Source organism: Amphiura filiformis, chromosome 15, assembly GCF_039555335.1.
Source record: "Amphiura filiformis chromosome 15, Afil_fr2py, whole genome shotgun sequence".
Taxonomy (NCBI): domain Eukaryota; kingdom Metazoa; phylum Echinodermata; class Ophiuroidea; order Amphilepidida; family Amphiuridae; genus Amphiura; species Amphiura filiformis.
Window position 1 is genome coordinate 37,166,265 of NC_092642.1, and position 21,543 is coordinate 37,187,807.

A 21,543-nucleotide genomic window follows, 5' to 3' on the forward strand; every position below is an offset into this window, starting at 1 on the left:
TCTTCTTTCTATTGTTTGGAAGCCATCTCTTAAGCCCGATCCTGACTCCACATCGCAGCGCGATGCGATACTGCGATGCTATAAAAGCTGTAATCTGAGCCAGGTTTTTACGCGCTCAGCGGTGAAAATTCTCATCGCGCGTGGAAATTTTGGTCCGCAAAAAGTTGAACAATGTTCAACTTTTTCGCATCACGCTGCGATATCGCAGCCGTACACGCTTCTGATTGGCTGCTGGAAAATCAAGGTCGGTAGAATGACCTTAAAAGGAGATGCAGACCCCACATGCTTTTAAAACATCGCAACATCGTGCGATGAAATTAAAATGTACATTTTAATTTCATCGCGCGATGCTGCGATGTTTGAAAAGCATCGCATCGCGCTGCGAAGTGGAGTCAGGATCGGGCTTTACTCATTATCTGTGACCTCCCCCCCCTTTATTACTATGAAATTTGATTCAAATATGATCTCAAATGCGACTGCGACAAAGAATCGAGATAAATCTTTTCAGAGTTCAGTGGGGGTTTTCACTATCAGGAAATCATTTTCAGGGAACATTCATTAGACCCACTGTTTATAATAGCGAAAGTAGTAATTCGATAGCAGCCAAGGTAAATTTAAATCTATTTAATGATGCCCCTAACATACACTAACGGATTCCTATTGTTAGATGTACACTGCTGCCCATCTACTTTGTGCCTACTCCAAAGTACCAGTGCAGTACCAATCCAATTCCTGTGTGTGCAGTGCACTGTCCATGTGTTTCCAATGTGTGTACTCGAGAGTATACCCACGCAGGTACTCGGGTAGTTGGGCAGCAGTGTACCTCTGGGGCAGTAGCAATAGGAATCTGATAGTGTAAGCAATATTCAATAGTGAATTGGGGTCACAATCAAAATGGCAACTGCACCTGTTTACACCAGTCTTGGCACCAAAGTTTGCTGAATTTGATAGCGATATGGTCAAGATCAAATTGCAAATTTTCAAAATCAACAGGGTCTAATTTTGCAAAATAGAATGGAGTAGCTCCTGAATGCAAGTAAGGCAAAAAAAATTGTTTGCTTGTCCATAGATCACTTTCAGAAGTTTGGTCAGTTGGTCAAGAAAAGTACTTGTTTGCATGTAAAACACTCACTGACCACAGAATTTCCACCAAAGACAAATTCAAAGTAAACCCAGTTTTATTGGCATGTACATATCTGGCAGACTTAAAATACTGCATTTTTAAGTTCAACAATTGTGTAGATGCTGAGGATGATAATACAAAATATCGGAACCCTTAGCCAGGTACGACTAGACAGGGGAAACATCAGTTTTAGATGAAAAGTTAATGACTTTGGGGGGAAAATTGTAAAAAAAACCCTTTTTTTCAAAAAAAAAGAAGTTTTACGGTCAGGACTGCCCGAGAAGGTCGGTCTGATGCGGACAAGCAAACAAGTTGTTTTTTTTGGCTTAATTAACAGATCTTTAAATGATTTACCAACTGACTGTCTGCATTCATGTATAGTCCGTCTCAGATCTGTGCTAAGTGGGAAATGGTGTCCACTTTATATTTGATATTGATTTTAAGCTTGTATGGGTCAGGTGAACATGTTAGTAAATGCCAATTAAAATATGAATGTGCCCAAAAGTATCAAAATGTCCCTTTTGTTACAAGGAACAAAAAAGTCAATCATTTCATTTCTTTCAGATGGTTGGTTTTAGAGATATGGCCAACAAATCAAAGGTAACCATTTCCCAATTTTTAATATATTTACCTTGGAACAGCGCCATCCCCATTTTGAACCTATTTTCAAGCCTGCAAATGCATTTGTGGACATTTTTTCAAGGACCTATTTTCTTCACAATTGTAGAATGCAAATCTTTGGCTATTTAAGTTTGTGTACAGAGATGAGTCCACGAGCCTGTCCTAGAATCCTGGTACGAGGGATCAAGAATGCAAAGCCTTTGTGGAGGTATGTATGATGTACATGATCATTTCTCAATATCCTTTGCCATTGAAATCACTCTACCTGTCTATCTGTGTGTCTGCGTGTCTGTCTGTCTGTCTCTAAATGAACACAAGTTATCTTTAATCTAGACTTACTTTTTCAGGACACTGAGTACTTTACTGGAGACACCACACTGTACCCATTGCTCAATAGGTTTAGGGCAGTTCTTCCCTCGAACTTTGATCCCTTCAAGCTCAGAACGGCGAATCTCCACCACTGAAATGAAATGAAATTCAATACCAGTAAGTTAAAATGAGGAAACAACCAAAGGTTTACAGAAGTACACAGACTATTCCCCCAACAGCCAAAGTCCTGTGCCCTGTATCCTGTGAATTCTCGCATACCATGAGGGCCGATCTTTTGATTGTGCGTGTCTAACGAATCACGTAAGTGTTGTGGGCCTTTGTGTTACGCGATAGAGCATAGGGGATACGGCCAATTATTTTCCCTCAATCTACGGTCTTGGGGAAACTAATAGGTTTAGACAGCCCAAAGCTAAGGCATCATCCCTCGAGGATTTAAACTACTCACTTGCCAATCTTCTCTCAAAACACCCTCGCCAACATATTAATCTTGTTATTGGAGGAGATTATAACTTTGGTGATATTGATTGGGAAGGTTGGAGAGCTACTGTGCAGAATACAAAGTCCATACATGAAAAGTTTCTCAACTTCTTGTTGGAAAATTCACTTGTCCAATACTATTACAAGACCTGTATCTGGTAAGATCTTAGATTTGATTGTCACTTCAAATCAAAACTTAATAAGTGATATAGAAGTGTTGCCAGGCATCTCTGATCATAACACTGTGGTATTTTACATAAATGCAAAACCCCACCATCAAATAAAACCACCGAGAAGAGTATTTATCTTCCGCAAGGCCAATGATGATGAACTTAAAAAAGATACTGCGAAATTCACTGACGAGTTTCTAGCCTCATTTAGTCCACATCTTCGGTCTGTGAACTCAAACTGGTTACTAATCAAATCTGCTCTTACCGATCTGCTTATAAAGCATGTGCCTTCCAAGACAACCAAGGGCAAGCGCCACCTGCCATGGATTGATTCCACCATCAAAAGAGATATGCGTAAACGTGATAGGCTGTTTACAAAGGCTAGGAAATCAAACAACAGACAACACTGGGATGCTTTTAAGAAGCAACGAAACAGAGTTGCTTATCTAGTCCGCTCATCGCACACTCGTTACATCAACGAAGTGGTTGGTGGTAGCCTTGTTGACAATCCTAAGACCTTCTGGTCTTATGTTAAGCTGATGCGCACGGAGAGTGCAGGCATTCCCCCATTGAAATTGGATGGTAAATTACACGCTACTGACACTGAAAAAGCAAACGCTTTGAACACAAAATTCCAATCCGTGTTTAACAAGGAAGATCAGTCGGACATTCCTTCCAAAGGTTTTTCTCCGTACACCCCCATCAACACTCTCCATATTGGTGTAGAAGGTGTGGCAAAACAGTTTGCAAATATCAAGCCAAACAAGGCCTGTGGGCCTGATGAGTTGCCAGCAAAGCTTCTGAAAAAAGTGGCTTACAAGATTGCTCCTGTCATGCAGTTTTTATTCCAACAATCTTATGACACAAGCACCCTACCAGAAGACTGGAGTAGAGCTCTTGTTACAGCTTTGTATAAGAAAGGCCCAAAATGGGACCCCGGAAACTACCGGCCAATATCTCTGACATGTATTACTTGTAAGATTATGGAACATGTTGTGCTGAGTCACATAGCCAAACACCTCTCTAGCCAGAAGATCTTGCTTGACAACCAGCATGGTTTTAAAGAAAAACTATCCACAGTTACCCAACTTTTATCATCAACACATGATTGGGCTATGACCTTAAATCGCCATGGTCAAACTGATTTAGTCTTGCTGGATTTCAGCAAGGCTTTTGATAAAGTGCCTCACCAAAGACTTGCTGTTAAATTAGAATACTACGGCATAAACGGTCCCACGTTAGGATGGATCAAATCATTCCTAAGCGATCGCAAGCAGGCAGTGTCTGTTAATGGAAGCCACTCCAGCTGGAAAGAAGTAACCTCAGGAGTTCCACAAGGATCTGTTTTGGGTCCAGCACTTTTCTTAGTCTACATTAACGATATCAATCAACACATAAAGTCTAACATTCGCTCTTCGCTGACGACAGTATCTTGTATACGGAAATATATGACCCTACTGACCATGCTGTATTGCAGAACGACTTGGATACACTTGCATCCTGGGCAGACACCTGGCTCATGAGTTTTAACGTTGCAAAATGTGCAGTCATGTCTATCACCCTGAAAAGGAAGATCAGCCTCCATACATATACCATTCAAGGAGAAGCTCTTCAAAGAGTATAACAGCATGACTACCTGGGTGTAACAATTTCAGACGACCTAAAATGGTCAACTCATTGCAAGAAAGCGATCGCAAAAAAGCCAGTCGTGACGTTGGGTATGTTGAGGAGGACCTTATCACCTTGCAACAAAGATGTGAAAGCGAAGGCTTATTTGTCCTTGGTACGTCCCCAACTAGAATATAGCGGCGAAATATGGAACCCACATATACACCAGGACATACAGGCTCTTGAACAAGTGCAGCGTCAAGCCGTTCGCTTCGTCCACCAAGACTACCGAAGAACAACTAGGGTCACCCCACTCTTCAATCAACTATCCTGGGACACTCTGCATACAAGACGCCTTGTCAACCAAGCCACCATGTTTTATAAAATTCAATTCCAGTTAGTCAACATCACTTTTCCATCATACCTTCATTTGGCAACATCATCCACACGTAACCAACACGATTATCGGTATCAACAACCAAACTCAAGCGTAGATGCATACGGCTATTCATTCCACCCAAGGGCGATAAGGATCTGGAATAAACTTCCTGCTTCTGCAGTGAATGCACCATCAATTTCAGTGTTCCGGTCGACAGTACTCCCAGTCATCAGGGATCTGCGTCCACCGCCCAGCCTCAGATGTCTTTAAACCAATCTATTGTAGCACCAGCACCAGCACCTTGTATATACTTCTCCACTTTATGGCACTTCGTGATTTCGTTTGTGGCACCTTGAGTTTCACCGCACCGGCTGATAGGTCATTGGCCACCACCACTCCTAGTTTAGTCTACTACAAGACTGTAAGAGGAGTATAACCACTGAAGACTGAAGGTCCCAGTCTCCAGTTCACCTCGGGGACCAATAGATTCCACCATATCCCTCAGGAGCAGTCAACATTTGTATACTATCAGATATACAGGCAATAAGACATAGTAGGAGTTTTATACTCTAGCTGCCTGGCATTACTGTCTTGCTATTGACCAATAGATCTGTACAGCTATAGAGTATATACTGGACTCTCATTGCCAATCAGCTACGGCTAAGGTTGCATAATATTGGTTTTGCACTGAGTTCTTTCAGTAACATGCCTACATGTATAAAGTTCTGCAATTGTCATAACTGAGCAAATCATAGAGGTTGGAACCGAGGGGACCAGGGGTGTGTGTTTGTACATGTTACATTTTTGATATCATGCCGTATAAAGGAACAAATAAATTAAGTAATTATTAATCAATCAAGGCAATGCAATGATAGACATATTAATAAAAGGTGGTCACAAATTTTGCGGTTCTAGTTGTCAATTGTTTAATACCAAGTTCTATATATCCCTATGGGCTTTTACAGTAATGTTGTAATCCATACACCTCCTATGGAAGACATGACCTTAATCTCCCACACAACACTTTACCACCTAGAGTTCCATTCATACTATGCCGCAATTGCTTTGCGGTGTGTTGTCGGTATATCGATTACTTTTTGCCGCAATTCAACGCAACTTGTCACATTTCTTCCAAGTTAAAATGTATTTAACTTTACTGCGATACCACAATGCAGTATTTTGCAGAATGGTGCAGTGCGGTAACGCATCGAATCGCAAGCAATTACGGCGTAGTATGAACGTGCCTATAAGCATGACAATCCCTTTTATCTTGGGCGTACTCAATTTAAGTTTTACTGTTTTTACATAAGCTATTGACTTATCCCCAGATTGATTTATCCCCGGATTTATCAGAATTTATTTTAATAAATAAACTCATAGTCTCATGAGTGTGTAGAGCTGTAGCAAGTGTAAATATAGGTTTACAAGTTATGTACACATATGTGTACATCCATATCAAAAGGATGCACTTGTCAGCTGCTACATGTGCCTCATTTCACATAATAGCTAGGAATAAATACCAGACTCATCTCAAGTGGAGGTCACATCAAATCATCGCCAAGTGACATGGTTATATTATGGAATGTTCTCTGTATAAGCAATGTGACTTGTGGGTGACTTAAAGTGACCTCCACTTGAAATGAGTCTGGTATTTATTCCCAGTTATTATGTGAAATGAGATACATGTAGCAGCCGACAAGTGCATCCTTTTGATATGGATGTACACATATGTGACATGATCTTGTCCATGGGGGCCAAAGGCAGCAAATTTGAAACTGAGATAGAGGTAAAAATATGGAGTAAAAAACAATAAAATACATAAGAAAATAGACATCAAAAAACTTCATAACTTTAGAACCAAGTATGCCAGACCTTTGATGTTTTCAGGGAATGATAGCCTATTGTATGTATAATGTGCAGTAACTCAATTTTCAAAAATGCCTCCTTTGGCTACCATGGACCAGATCGTGTCACATATTCTACTTCTACGTTGGTTCTCGTCAAAGCCTGTTCAGCATCTGGACGAGGGTGCTGCCGACGAACGACGGTGTGGTGCAAGTGTAAACTATGTACAGTGCTTGTGCTGGTGACTATGTACATGGAGATGCTGGACTGCTTAGAGCATGTAGATAGGTACAGCTTACGTAAAATCAGCAAGCCTAAAATTGAGGGCCCCCTAGATAAAAGTGGTCATAATAAACAGCCATGTTTCAAATAGATTACCGATCAGGTAACCCCATTTAAAATTCGTACTCCCTGTGTGGGAGATTAAGGTCAAGTCTTCCATAGGGGACTATGGATTTCAACTAGAATAGCCCTGTGTATAGGACCCTACTCACTCTCTGGTGTCATCCTAGCCAACTCTGGTACCTCAACATAGAAGTTCTTCCGATATGGTAGGTATTCCACTTTACTGTGGTCTACAGCAGCCAGCTCTTTCTTCTTCTTGTTTTCTAAAGCATTCACATGGTCCATCAAGTCCCCTTCTTCACTCTCTGAAGAATACTATGGAAACAAAGCACCGTCAGATGTCAGAACAGTGAATAATGAATAAAAACAAAGGGGACAAACCAGAAGATAGGTGAAGCTCTATACAGTGTAAAAAAGGATTAAGGTACCAGTTATGTTCACCTTGTACATCATGAACAAAGATAAATATGTCAAAGTTAAAACAAGCTTTCAGTACCTGTATCATTTAGCTTTGATCTAAAACTTCATATATGTTGCTATTGGTTGAGAATTAAACAGGGGTGAAAGTGGCCTGAAGTGACTTGGCAGGAAAAGCCTGAAAAAGCGCGTAAATTTGGGCTATAAAGCCTCAAAACGGGCTGAAAATAAATAAAAGTGCAGAAATTTGGGGTAGCAAAAGGCCTGAAATCAGGCACTTGCCTGAAAACTGACATCACTGATTAAAGAAACAGTGATCTAAAACCCAAGGAAGTAACAAAATCAAAAGTTGCACTTTCATGCTTTAATCAATAGAAAGCATGGCGTTAGTTATAATGTGCTTATCAATGGAAGCATAGCGATCAATAAGACCGATTTTAACGAATGAGGTCTTAAATCTGACCTAAAAGATGCAGCTGGTTTTAATTATGACATAAACTGAGCTCAAAAAGAAACTTATAATTTTCACGAGGTCATATCTTGAAATCCTGTCCATCAAATTGAACCAAAATTACACACAGGTTTACTTCAATACTCTACTCTTAACACATGTCAGTAACCAAGCAGTTATCCAACTGACACAACAGCAAAATGCACTGACATGGAACAGCTTCCTGGACCACATTCACAGCCCAGCTCTGTTTCATGAAAAAAGTGTATGAAAAGCAGAAAGCAGCACCGTTTTATCATTTGTGCAAGGATCTTTGTGTGCATTCTCACAGATTTTTTGTGCTGGGTCCCAAATGTTAGGCTGTGAAAGTGGAGGAAGTCCAGGAAGCTGTCCCATGACAGTGCATTTTGCTGTTGTGTCAGTTGGACAACTGCTTGGTTACTGACATGTGTTTTGAGTAGAGTATTAAAGTAATCTTGCGTGTAATTTTGGTTCATCTTGATTGACACTATTTTAAGATATGACCTTGTGATTCACAAGTTGTAAAAAATTATAAGTTTCTTTTTGAGCTCAGTTTATATCTGCCTTAGGATATACAGGGGTAAAAATAACCGGTACCTTAACTGTTTTGCAGACTGTATGTCATATAAATCCCATTCAAATGCCAATAGTGTCATCATAGAAAACTGGCCCTCCCTCCCCTTCACTTTGTAATGAAATAAAATATGTCTGCTTGACAAAACCAAGTGATTTTTTTACTTACTACAATCTTTTGTCTTTCACATTGGAGAACTTCAGGTAATCAGGTATACCATATCAATCATGCCTGAAGAAAGAAGTCCTCTTATGTGAAGCACATAGTATTAATTAAATCTAATATTTGTTGAATACATTTTTATGGACAAAATGTGAAGCTTTACATTTATAAATGAGATGGAAACTAGAACTTGTACACTCCGGGGGAAGACTTTGGCACCTGGAATTGGCTGCCATCTTGGATGGGTGCAGGATGTGTTGTTTTAGCCACAAGCCTGAAATCAAGATTACTGACACAGATCCATAAAAGTTGGTAACTAAATTTATCCTACATTGTATATTTGTACAATTTGCCCTCTTACCTCCATAAGATCCTGGTCATTTTCCATGAGTTCTCCTTTATGTTTGCCAGCAATAGGTTGTTGAGTAGGAACCACACCTATGGGTTTCTTCTTGGCTACTCCCATTAAAATACTAAGCTTCCCTTTGGTCACCTGTCGATACAGACATGAAAAAGTATACATTTTAACAAGTTTTCAACACATTAACAAGTTTCTTTATTTTTAAATGGTGAACAGGAGTGAATGAGGGAAATAAGATTCATCAAACATGCAGTTGGGGGTTTACAGATCTGGAATATCTTTGCTTGAATTAAAAGAGGTGTGGTCCAATCTTTACATGTTTTGTTTTCTATCTTACATTGAGGCCTAAAACACTACATTCCTACATTTTGAGTTGTATTGTTCCTGTGGTTTTGATATGAGAAGCAAAAATATGTAAATAATGCCACATACTTTCGGTGTGGTTACTACAATTTACATCATTTTTGTCAAACTCATCTTAACAAAACATATCTCTGGCATTAAATTTTACTGGGGTAATGAGAGAAATGTGAGCTTTTTTCTTCTGATGCCAAAATCTCAGTTTTGAAGAAGAAAATCAGGGATGAGGCTGAGAAATATGACTATTGACTTTTGAGTTATTTTCCCATTTCCGTGAGCAAACCCCAAATTCTGTGAATTTTTCGTTTTTTCCGTATCACAGAGAAATTGTGGCTTTAACTTTTATATTTTACATCATTATGACCTTTGACCAAAGCCGGTGACAATACAAAGGACAAGAGATTTTGGACACAGGTATTTTTGCATTCCTATACACCTATACAATGTTTCTAAACATATGTCCAGCTTTTAACCACAATGTCTAGCAAATTCCTGTAAGAGTAAGCTATGGAGTACTGCTGCCTGTCTATTAATTACCTTAAACATTTTGAAAAAAAAAACAGAGTTGACTTCTTACCCCTTGCAGTTCCACTTTTTTCCCTTTCCCATTAGTAGACGATGTGGTAGTAGCAGACGATGTAGTGACTGATGTCGTTGTCGCATCTGTCAATGTTGTTGTTGCCGTGGTAGATGTTGGCATTCCCATTCTCTCCCTGTCATCCTGTTTAATCTTGCGCACTTCTTCCTGCACCCCCTGCATGAACGCATCCAGAGGATCGATATCGTCATCTTCGTCACCAGCAGCAGCCTTGGCGTCAGTTTCCATCTTTTCTTCTTTTTCCTCTCCTTCACTTTTGACGTTGACTTTACTCTTGTCATCCTAAGAACAAAAAATTTAATTGAAAGTTTCTAATTTTTCTTTAGACTTGGATAAGTGAACTTCAGGTAAAAACTAGCATATATATAAACACTGTAGGCTCAAAATAATGCTCTCATGTGAGCTTCAAGAGAAACATTGGCTGCGTACAGATAGAGTTCAGAAGATCTGCCTCCTGCAAACATTTCATGACACTCCAAATATTTTTCACAGATTAAAACAAATTCAAGGGGCGGGCCATGATTAGGAAATAAAAGTGTTTGCAAGCTTAAAACCAAAATCAAATTCAGTACCATATGTTGAAAATGAACTAAACCATGTGTGCGATAATATTATCAAACAGACGAGTTATATGGGTTGTATCAAAATGATTGGTACCCACCAGTTTTTGGTGTTTATTGACAAGCCTGCTTCTACAATATGCAACACTGGATCTTCTCGAAATGCCCAGGATTTATAGCTTGTGACCTTTTATTTTAAAGTTCATATACGTTGCATTTTGATGAGAAAGTCTGTCTATAATCACTAGAACCTGATGGGTACCAATCATTTTGATACACCCTGTATAATATCATCACCATAGCTTATACTATAGTTGTGCTCATGTGCACCAATCAAATCAACAGAACCTATGGATGAGTTACAAGGCAAAAAAAAAATTGTTTGCTTGCCCTCCACCGACCGACCCTAATCTGGAAAATCTGGAAAAAAGGTTTTTTTGTTTTACTGCACAAATGAATACAGTCTACCCTAATTTTGGAAATTCCAGAAAAAGTTTTTTTTTCTTTCAACATTTTTGACATCCTGAAAAGTTTTTTTTTACAGTTTCTACACACTTCTAAACTGTTTTAAAAACATGAATTAAGTGGTATACTGTAGAGAAATATCCCAATTCACAACTATTTGGGCTATTTTTAAAGCTAATTAAAGGCAAACAGGCATGTTTTGGCTATGACCTTTAAAAAACAAATTTTTTTTAAAAATCCCAACCGACTGACCCAATTCTGAAAAAGCTGTGGAGGACAAGCAAACAATCTTTTCTTTTGGCCTAATTGACAGCCTAACAAACTTACCTCCAGCTCCTCCCCTTCATCATCCGCATCATCATCATCCTCTAGACTCCATTTCTTGCCTGGTTTAGCCTGAGCTGCTTGCGCTTTGTTCTGTGCCTCCAATTGCGCACTGGCTAAATCCAAGGCTTTCTTCCTCTCTTGACGCCATCTTTCAATCCGCTCACGCCTGCGCTTGCATTTCTTCTTCCAGTTTCTTTTGCTCCTGTGGAGATGTGAAACATGTGTGAACAATTTTTAGGTTTCTTCCAGGTCCAGACCTTGCCTTCAGACGTTATACAAGTTGGCATAACACCCCCTCCCCAAGAGCGCAGGGGAACAAATTAGGGTAGGGGAGGGATGCTGCTGCACAGTTACCTCAAGTGCAGCAACCACTGTTTCCATGTTGGCTGCCACTTTAATTTACCTTTGGGTAAGGCTTGCTTGCGATATGTGCATACGTGACCAGCTCAAACAAAACCTGGAACAAGTCGCCAAACATGTTTTTGAGTTAAAGGCCTTTAAAGATGACATTCTCATAAAAATAATCAAATTTTGGAATTCTTAATTTTATGGTATTTGACTGTGGGACTAAGACTTAGTGGACTTTCAAATCCTTGAAAGTACTTTTTAAAAAAAGGTTTATTTAATCAATAATTAACAGTTGAACTATGATAATCCCTATTCAATTTTGTGCAAACCATAAGCCAGGAAATTGGCCCATTACTCAGAATAGCAATTTGGCAACAATATCAAGGTATCATTTACAAAATTATCCATTACATTTTTATTCAAATCTTGAAATGACAAAAATGCGATTTGTTCCTGGTTTTGTCAGAGCGGGTCACATATTATGTATGTTGTTGCCTAGAGGAAGGGATCGCCCACCACTAGCTAACACCAGGGCGGTTTATGCAGTGTTCTCTCAAGAATGCAAAGGAACTAAGTTTTTAGTGACCTAAGTAATTCAATCCTTCCAGAATCTTGATCAAAGACAAAGTGGAGACTGTTCTAATGGGCTATTCCAGTTGCAATCCATACACCCCCTGTGGAAGACATGACCTTAATCTTCCACACAGTGGGTGTGAATCTCAAATGGGACTACCTGATTGGTTATCCCACTTGAAATCTACACTATAGGCGATTAAGGTCATGTCTTCCACAGGGGGTGTATGGATTTCAACTGGAATAGCCCACTAGATCTAGAAACAGTCTCCACTTTTGTCTAGTTTCATAAAGATTCTGGTAGGATTGAATGCTCTTATATGCTCAGGTCACTAAAAAAAGTCGGTCAAGTATACAGGCATGGGTTTTGCTTCAGGGCCCAGGTGAATTTAGGCATAAGTGGTCTGCAGTGAGTCTTCAGTACCTCTAGTAGCTTTTTTCTGTTTGTTTCTAAGATACTTCTTATAAGAAGCAAAGTGGTTCCCAATGCACTGTTTTGATCCATGTACGACACATTTTACGAACAAGAGTTGAGAATATTTTCAAATTTAACTTACCAAAGCTAGTCCTTTTTCTTTGTCATTTTCTTCTTTCACCTTCAAGTCAATTTCCTCCTTCAACTTCCCTTCGATCTTCTCTATAATGATGGCCTTCTTTTCGCTAATCTCGTCTTCTTTCACCTTCGCTGATTGAGACTTATCATCTTTCTTCTCTGATTTCGAGCTGCTGTCTTTCGATGAGCTGTCCTTGCTGCTACTGTGTTTGCTACTTTTGGTGTGGGAGCGCCTGTCTTTGCTTCTTGATCTAGACCTGCGGCTCCTGTCTCTGCTCTTGGACCTCGAACGACGGCCTCGGTGAGGGCTGCGTGACCTGGAACGCCTACGACGGTCTCTGACATCGCGATCTCGGCTTCTTGACCTTGGGCGTCTTCTTTCACGGCTTCTTGATCTTGATCTTTTACGATCTCGCTCTCTGTATTAATAAAGGAAACAAAGTCTTACTTAGGATTTCATTATGTGATTGAAAATGCTTCCATGGAAAAAAAATTGCTCCTTGTGTGTATGTAGGGGTGGCTGTGTATGCACTATGCAGTTTTACCTACATTTATCAATGTACATGTATCATACATTTATCAAGGTCAAATGTTAGTTAACTCAACTCATTAAAAAACAATGCTTTTTGTCATGTTTATTTTGTATTCCATAATGGGCTATTCGAGTTGAAATCCATATACCCCCTATGGAAGACATGACCTTAATCTTTCACACAGGGAGTGAGCCTTTCAAACGGGGTTACCTGAATGGGTTACTTCATTTGAAATCTACACCCCCCGGTATGGAAGATTATGGTCATGTCTTCCATAGGGGGTGTATGGATTTCAACTGGAATAGCACAATAGGACTATCAAGTAAATCAGGGTGCACAATACTATGGACCTGTCAATAAAATTAGGTATTAAAAAATAGGCGTTTCTCGAACCTCGCGATCCCCCTGGCTGAGCGATCAGTAAACTTGTACCTCTGGTGACCCCGAAATGACCTTCCAAAAATTTGGCTTTAAATGTTGACTGTACCCACCAAGTTTCATGCCCATACGACAGTTTTTACTAATTTGACCTCAGATGACCCCTGGATGAAAAAAATTGTTTCACATAAAAAAAAATGGGTAGGTAGGTTAGGAGGTATTTAAAAAAAACACTTTTAAAGCTGTATCTACATTTTTGTTAAAGAACTTTTTTCTTCCTTCTTTTCTTTTTTCTTCTTTTTTTATTTATTTATTTATTTGTTTTTTATTTATTTTTTGCAAAAAAAAAAAGGTCTAGGGTCGGACTTAATTTTAGAGTAGGTCGGGTTACGCCAATCAAACAATTTTTTAGGCCTAATGGCTCTGCTAATTTTTCATATTGCATTTACAAGTAACTCGCATGTTAAGTTCCAGGTTTCACTGAGGACCTCCAAAGTGCTTGACATGGATCCTAATTGTAATCATAAGCTCAATAAATTATGCCTGGTATGCAATAAACCCTAACATCACCACATGCTATACACATGTACACAAAATACCACATCCTGGATCCCTCCCATTCAACCGAGAAAGGTGCGGCACCACAGCTTACACAGGGCAGTTCCGACCAAACCACTCCTGAGGATGTTAGCTAAAATGTAGTAGTTTTGAAAAGACACTTACTTTTTCTTTCTATCTCTGTCTCGATCTCTGTCTCTATCTCGGTCCCTATCTCTGTCCCTGTCCCTATCTCTGTCCTTGTCCCTATCTTTGTCCCTGTCCCTGTCTCTTTCCTTGTCTTTTCTTGATCGTTCTCTTTCCTTGCTTTTTGAGCGTGACTTAGATCGATCTCTCTTCTTGGTCGTCTTCTTGGATCTGTCCGGGCTAGACTCATTGGAGGATGATGATGAATGACGCCCCTTGTCTTTCTTTGACTTTGAACTTTTCTTCTTGTTATCTTCATCTGATGATGAGCTCGCAGATGATGAGCGGGAACGTTTACGATAATGCCTGGTACAAAAAACAAACAAAAACAAGATATTTATTCTGTCATATTTATTCTGTTAAATGACATTATTGACAATAACTCGTCATGAGACACTCTTCAGTGACACTCTTCAAGATCGATAACATCAGTTTGAAAAAGGCTTTAACGACCGCAAGCCGAAAGTTCAGTCACATTTGGGAAATTAACATTTTAGTTGTGAGAATCAGTCATAAAATTGGTCAATAAGATACATACAAAAACAAATTAAATAGACTACCATATGTGGCCATGCGTTTTGAGTTGGGCCAGTAAATAGGTGGAGATGTTACATGCGCGCGACATTTTAGGGTTCATCTTTTTAATTTTCTCAGTTAATATGCAGCCTATGTAGTTAAATTTGGTGTCAAATTAAAGCTTGTGATGAGCCCAATACAGTAAACCTTAAAAAAGTTGTAAAAAGTTATTAACATTTGAATAATTTGCATCTAATTAGCATAATGTGCGGGGTGGAGGAGGATCAGGAGGAGGATGATCAGGAGGAGCAAATTTAATAAAAGTGACCCCAGGGGTCATAGGATGCAAGAGGTCCATTTCTTTTTTCACATTTTTACAATTCACTTTAAACTGCATACTATAACACCATACAATCATATTCCAGGTAATTTAATTTGCTTTGAGAAGCAATTTTGCATATTTTATTTTCCGTTCTGGTTACACATTGAAGTCAATGGGAAAATATGCCTTGAAAGAGGCTGGCGTAAAATCATTTTAATTTTATTGAACCCTATGATGTTATATATGTATTTAAAGCTCTGAATGAGAGGAATTCAAATATGGAAAATTTAAATATGTGGGGTGAAGCTAACTTTTTTTTTTAATTTGTCAAATTTTACATTTTTCCCAAAATATTTGGTATTTTCAGTTTCATAACTCCTTAGTGTTACACCCTGTGTCATTTTAAAGTGCATTTTTGGATTCCTTGGTTCATTTGCAGCCAGAAAATGTATACTTTTATATATGTTGGGTATAATATGTGAAAGATATTCATATCTAAACTAAAAAACATGCGATTTTCATCTCGCGAAAACATGTAACGCATTACCGGCCCAACTCAAAACGCATGGCCATATACGGAGCAGTTATTCCATAGCGCCCAAATATGGGAGTAAACACAACCTCGTGGTATATATCATCACCATTTATCCGTGGTACCGTATGGAAACACCATGAGATCTATAGGCGCATTTTGGGTGCTTCATTATAATAATTTATTATGTGTAACACTAACAGCTGGTCGGACCCTTGAAAATTAGCGAGAACCCTTGAAATTTCAAAATCAAGGGTCCTGGGTCGGATCTTATTGCTGGTTTCATTCTTTCTGCCGCTTGCCGCTGAGCGGCGTGATGCTTCATTATGCCGCTTGCGCTTATCTGCAAGCGGAGTGGCACACCGCTGAGCGGCAGCGGCATGACTGAAAGTCTCTTTGCCGCTCAGCACCGCTCCAAAATTGTATTTTGTTCTCATACGTTAGAGCAGCACCGCTCTGAGTTGACTTGAATTCAACTCCCAGCAGTGCTGCCACCGTGGCAAAGCGGTGGAGTGATCGATATCATATATCGGCTTGCCGCTGGTCACTGCTACTCTGCTAGTCACTGGTAGGACTGCATAGTGAACTAAAATCATCTTCAGAGCGGCAAGAAAGTATGAAACCAGCATAAAAATTGGTGAGGACCCTTGAAGGCCTGTTTGTAGAACTTTCTGTTTTCTTACAACGATCACCAGTGATCACAACGTTACGGTTGGCTGCCAATGTACTAGGTTTGATCCCCTAGTCCTTCAACTGCTACGCACGGTCATCAGGTTAAAATGGCCATTCACTTCCACCATGTTTACTAGTTTCGAGATCTGGGCCGAGAGACTAGGGCTACTACCTCGATGACCCTGATTAACCCGGACCTGATGACGTGACCCTGATCGACGTCCCAATTTGCAACATAACATGCACGAGTAGAAAATCGGTGTTGTGTAACAGATTTTATCCAAATTTGTAACAAATAATCATCTGATTTCGATGCGGACCACCAAGAAGAAACCACAATCACCACACTTAAATGACTCTAGACAATTTCAGTACTTATAGTAAGTCTGCGTAAAATTTGCTAACCAAGATGAATTGTAGAATACAACATACAAAAATTTGCTCCTTGCTATGTGCCCTACGAACTCAGTCTCTCCCTGATAGTCATAACGACCAATAGATAAATGACGACTATCATAGAAGACAGAGTTCCGCAGTCTATACCATGCCATGACATGTTACTCAAGAACTCTAGCTTTGAATTTGCACATGGTACGTGCTAGAGTGCTTTGCTATGGTTTTTCGGTCGGATAGCAGGGCAATTTTTTGCACCAGAGAATATTTATTCTGTTAATTAATGTTGAAATTTGGATGAAAGTTATTTCGATGAGACAACTGCATCTTTTTTAGGTATATCCACATTGCTTATTATAGAGGGCGGCGTTCAACTCAAAAAGCTCAAAAAGTTGATACCACAGTAAATGGCTTTTATTTTCCTGTGGGGTCATAATTTATGACCCCACAGGAAAATACAGTGTGTAATCCCCACAGGAAAATACAAAATTTTGAAATTTGGACACCAGAAACTTGGAGACGTAGTCTAAAAAGTAGTGCTGGTCCTTTATCCTTGATACAGAAGTCATCATGCAGTGATAGTTAGATTTCATAAAATAAAATCGCCTTTGTGTAAAACGGATCATCGTAGTGAAAAATGGTGCATTACTGGCTCTTTTCTACAGTAAGTCATTGTACATAAGGCATTGTCTATGTCTGGTTCCATACAGCAATACGCAGTATTGCTGTCTGGTTAGCAGGTACCGTACGAATAATTCCGTGTGAATTGAGACGTCGGAGCAGGTCAAACACAGAGGACTAGCCTACATCCCGTATCCTGCTATCACTCAAACTTGTAAGCAAATCTCTTCACGAATTCACTCACCTTGCAATCCTACATCATCAGTTGAAACAAACATTTAAGTTTTCAAAAACAACTTTGTCATTCCTCAAAACTACAAGTAACTTCATTAATAAAAAATTGAAATCCTGCTATTACCCGTTATTGAAAATTTTGTTCGATTTATGTCAACCAAAAGAACGCACGAGTCGAGTTCAGTTGACCAAAATGGTATCTCCTGCTTCCTGGTCACCTCAGATATGATGTCAGTATCATAAAAGCTGCTTATTAAATATTCATGAAACCGACCACGTGGTCACAATCGGTGGATCGGATTGGTTGAAATCAACGCCACGTTTTTGACCTTACAGGGGTCAGAGATATGCATATTCATGTATGAAAACAGCGATGCGGATATAGTATCATCACCGGGACTGAGAAATGCAACATTTTCGATGTTTGTACAGGGGAATTTCAGACACGGAGACTCCGCAGAGATTTCTACAAATTCGTCCAAAGGTAACCAAAGGGTTGGGGATCGCATTTTTAAATATCACTAAATGTTTCGGAATTGAGGTCGGCTAAAAAGTAGACAGTTTCGGGACTGTAATTGGTGTACATGTAGATGTCACATTTTGAACAGTGAGCGATAAGTGACCAATTTGACGTTCAGCACAAGTGTTTATCCTTACTCAGGGTGGGCATTGTCAATGATGGCCGCAGAAAAATGAAAAATTTAAAAAACAGACATTTGCCCATAACTTTGTTGATATTTGAGCTACAGACATGGTTGACCCCTCATTTTTTAAGTTTAAATAATTTCCATGTGAAAAAAACCTACTTGAAAATTTTGTGATCATGCCTATCTTTTTTTGGACAGTCTAAAATTTTGCTGAAGTACAATTATAGCCGTCTGGGTGATTTGTCAATCAAGTCAATTACCTCCCCTATAGCCGAGTGGAATTAGTAATATCATTGAATATGCTAATCCTGACTTCCCATATCATGATCAGAATGCATGATATGCTGTAAACAGTGTTTGAAATAACCACTTATCCTCTTGTCCAAAAATCACTGGGGACAACCAAATTGAGCTATGTACTTATCCCCTGGACAACCAACTATATTTTACCTCCAAAAATATGACACACTTTGGGGACAACCAAATTGTTTTGAGGACAAGCAGAATTTATGCTTTTTTCGTCCTCGGGACAATATTTTCCTTATTTCTTGATCGAAAAATCTATCTTTATGCACGACAACACGATAGTTATGTGTGCATAAGATAGAACTTACTGCTATATGAAAACGTGTATGCATAGCGTTGATATTTTTATAACGCTTGTAAAAACATTCTTCCGAATGTCACTTTTGGCTACAATTTTCCTGGACTAACATAATATATCTTTGGATTCAAGGTGGCTTACTTTTAGAGACAAAATACATCTTTGAAGTACATTCTGGAGAAGTTTTAAGTCACAGCAGTGCGATGCTCCGGCGAATGATCATGCCCGATTTACTGTCACCGATGTACACGCTAGAGATGACCTTGTTATGACGTTTTCAATTGGGTACATCCGGGTCATAATCAGTCACAGAGTGTAGACGGTAGCCTGAGTCCCCGGCCCCGATCTCGAAACAATCAACATGGCGGAATTAAATGGCCGTTTCTCGATAGCACAACCCGATGACCGTGCGTAAGCAGTTGAAGGACTGGTGGATCAAGTCTATGTAGACGGCTGGTGGAATAAGCACGTGCGGAGTTCAGGATTGGCAAAGCAGCGACTTAGTAGCCCAATAGGATGACTTTTGAAGATTTTCCACACTACAGTTTCCTGTCCAATAGACACCAATTGATGGTTAAGAAAGTAATTGAGCAACTTTTCAAATTTGGCGCAGGCAATTTATGGTATTTTGCTATCCCATAGATACCAATGTATGAATTTTAAAACAATCGATCGACTTTTAATTTATTTGACTCGCGATTTGGGCTAACATTTTTGGCAACACTGCTGGAGGTCAGTGGGTGCATATACAGCAGAAACACGGCGTTGATCGAAGCCGTTAGGAGAACAAATATTGATGTTTTTCGTAAGTACATGTATTAATATTTAATAAAATTTTATAGTACAGTGTGTCGGTAACATGTCACGAACTATTTCATGATATTTTGGAGACAATAACTAACTTGAGGAAGAAGTTTTTATTCATATGCATGAAATTGTACTCTGTATGGCAACTGCGTACATGTATCACACGTACATGTAAACAAGTACATTACATACGATAACATCCTTGCAAGTTCTAACTTTCGTATCACAAGCTATCGGTTGTTCATACGAAAGTTAGAACATTTCGAACAACTTATTTCAGACACTGGCGATAAACATGGACGACTGCTGCGAGTGAAAAATTTGGCGTTTTCATCTAAATGTGTAAGAAATAATCATCTGATTTCAATATGACCATGTGTTTTGAGTTGGTAGATTTTTCGGTACCCAAAATTTCCATTTTTTTTCTCTATATGAAAATGCACGCTTTTTGATAAAAATATAAACGTACAGTGCATCCCTATGTTATGTACCGCTGCAAGACTTCAGGTCAGTGGATGTCATTATGTTTATGATAAAGACTGAAGTCTTGCGGGCAGGACTAACCCAGAACAGGACCATGTCAGAAATTAATATTTTGTTCTGGGTCTGATTATTCGGACTATGAAACATGCAAACAACAAAAATCAAAATGAGCTTGTCGATCCAGAACTTGAAATTTATGTTTCAGAGCCTTGTTTTGTAGAAATAAATAATGAAATTTTTTATCAAGTTCTTACCTGCTTTCTCTGGGCATGTTTACGATAGGTCTATGTTCACTTTTATGAAAAATACAACGTGTATAATGCAAATTTTTGAACCCAAAAACAACGAAGCAACTGCGTCTTTTTTAATGGACTACGAGCTGCCTAAATACACGCTCGACCGCTATCGTTTTATACAAGTCTTGCCATTGGTTAGATTTGTCAATGGTATGGATTTTCCACCAATCACAATGCATGTTTCATTCACCAAATTCTATGTGACCGTGCCACATGTTGTCGATAAGAATTGGGAACCCATGTGTTTTGCTGAAGTTCTGTATTTCGGAAAGATTTTCTGGATAAATCTTGTTTATTTCTACGTAGACGGTATGTTATCCCTTTCTTAATTATTTAGTAGTGTAGCTTTATGTCTTATCTGTAACGTTCAGATGCACGGCCGTAATAGTAACTGTAAATTTTATAAAAATAATGCTATTAATAAGACAGATAATTAAGCTTACGCATGTACGGTACTTTCGAAATTGATCATGTTGATCATTATTCCATTAAATCATCATGCATCATGTCTGATGTACAGTTATTCAGGTATTCCAGCATTATTAGACTCAAACACAGGTGATCTGGTAGTAGACAGCAAAACCAAAGCAGAGTTATTGAACATACAGTATCAAAAGCAATTCACACAGGAGAGACTAAATGACATCCCAGTTGAGTCAGAAAGTAATATCCCTGACATGCCTGATATAATAATCAGGGAGGATGGAGTTGTTAAACTACTGACTGGACTTAGTCCATTCAAAGCAGCAGGACCAGATGAGATGACGCCGTGGGTTCTAAAAACAACTGCTCATGAGATTAGTCCGTTTCTCACCAAAATGTTCCAGCTGTCTTTGGATACAGGGGTAGTGCCCCAAGATTGGCTTTGTGCAAACATAACACCGATATTTAAAAAAGGGGATAAATCTAAACCCTCAAATTATCGGTCAGTCAATCTGACATCAGTGTGTACTGTGTAGCAAAGTTTTTGAACACATACTCCATACAAATATAATGAATCATCTGGACACACACAGTACACAGTATCTCGGCCATACATGACATAGCTATGGAGCTCGATAACAAAAATCAAGTCGACCTGATAGTGATGGAC

General features: G+C 39.1%; 1 protein-coding gene across 1 annotated transcript in view; it reads right to left on the reverse strand.

Annotated features, from left to right (window-relative positions):
• Positions 1–20,547, reverse strand: part of LOC140171579 (probable ATP-dependent RNA helicase DDX46) — a 68,065-nt gene extending 47,518 nt beyond the window's left edge. Inside the window, 9 exon segments of the mRNA XM_072194855.1 lie at positions 2,084–2,204; positions 7,048–7,213; positions 8,885–9,016; positions 9,822–10,124; positions 11,195–11,365; positions 11,367–11,396; positions 12,673–13,087; positions 14,303–14,629; positions 20,409–20,547. Coding sequence (XP_072050956.1) covers positions 2,084–2,204; positions 7,048–7,213; positions 8,885–9,016; positions 9,822–10,124; positions 11,195–11,365; positions 11,367–11,396; positions 12,673–13,087; positions 14,303–14,629; positions 20,409–20,425 — 1,682 coding nt within the window. The 5' untranslated portion in view covers positions 20,426–20,547.
• Between the last annotated feature and the right edge of the window lie 996 nt (positions 20,548–21,543).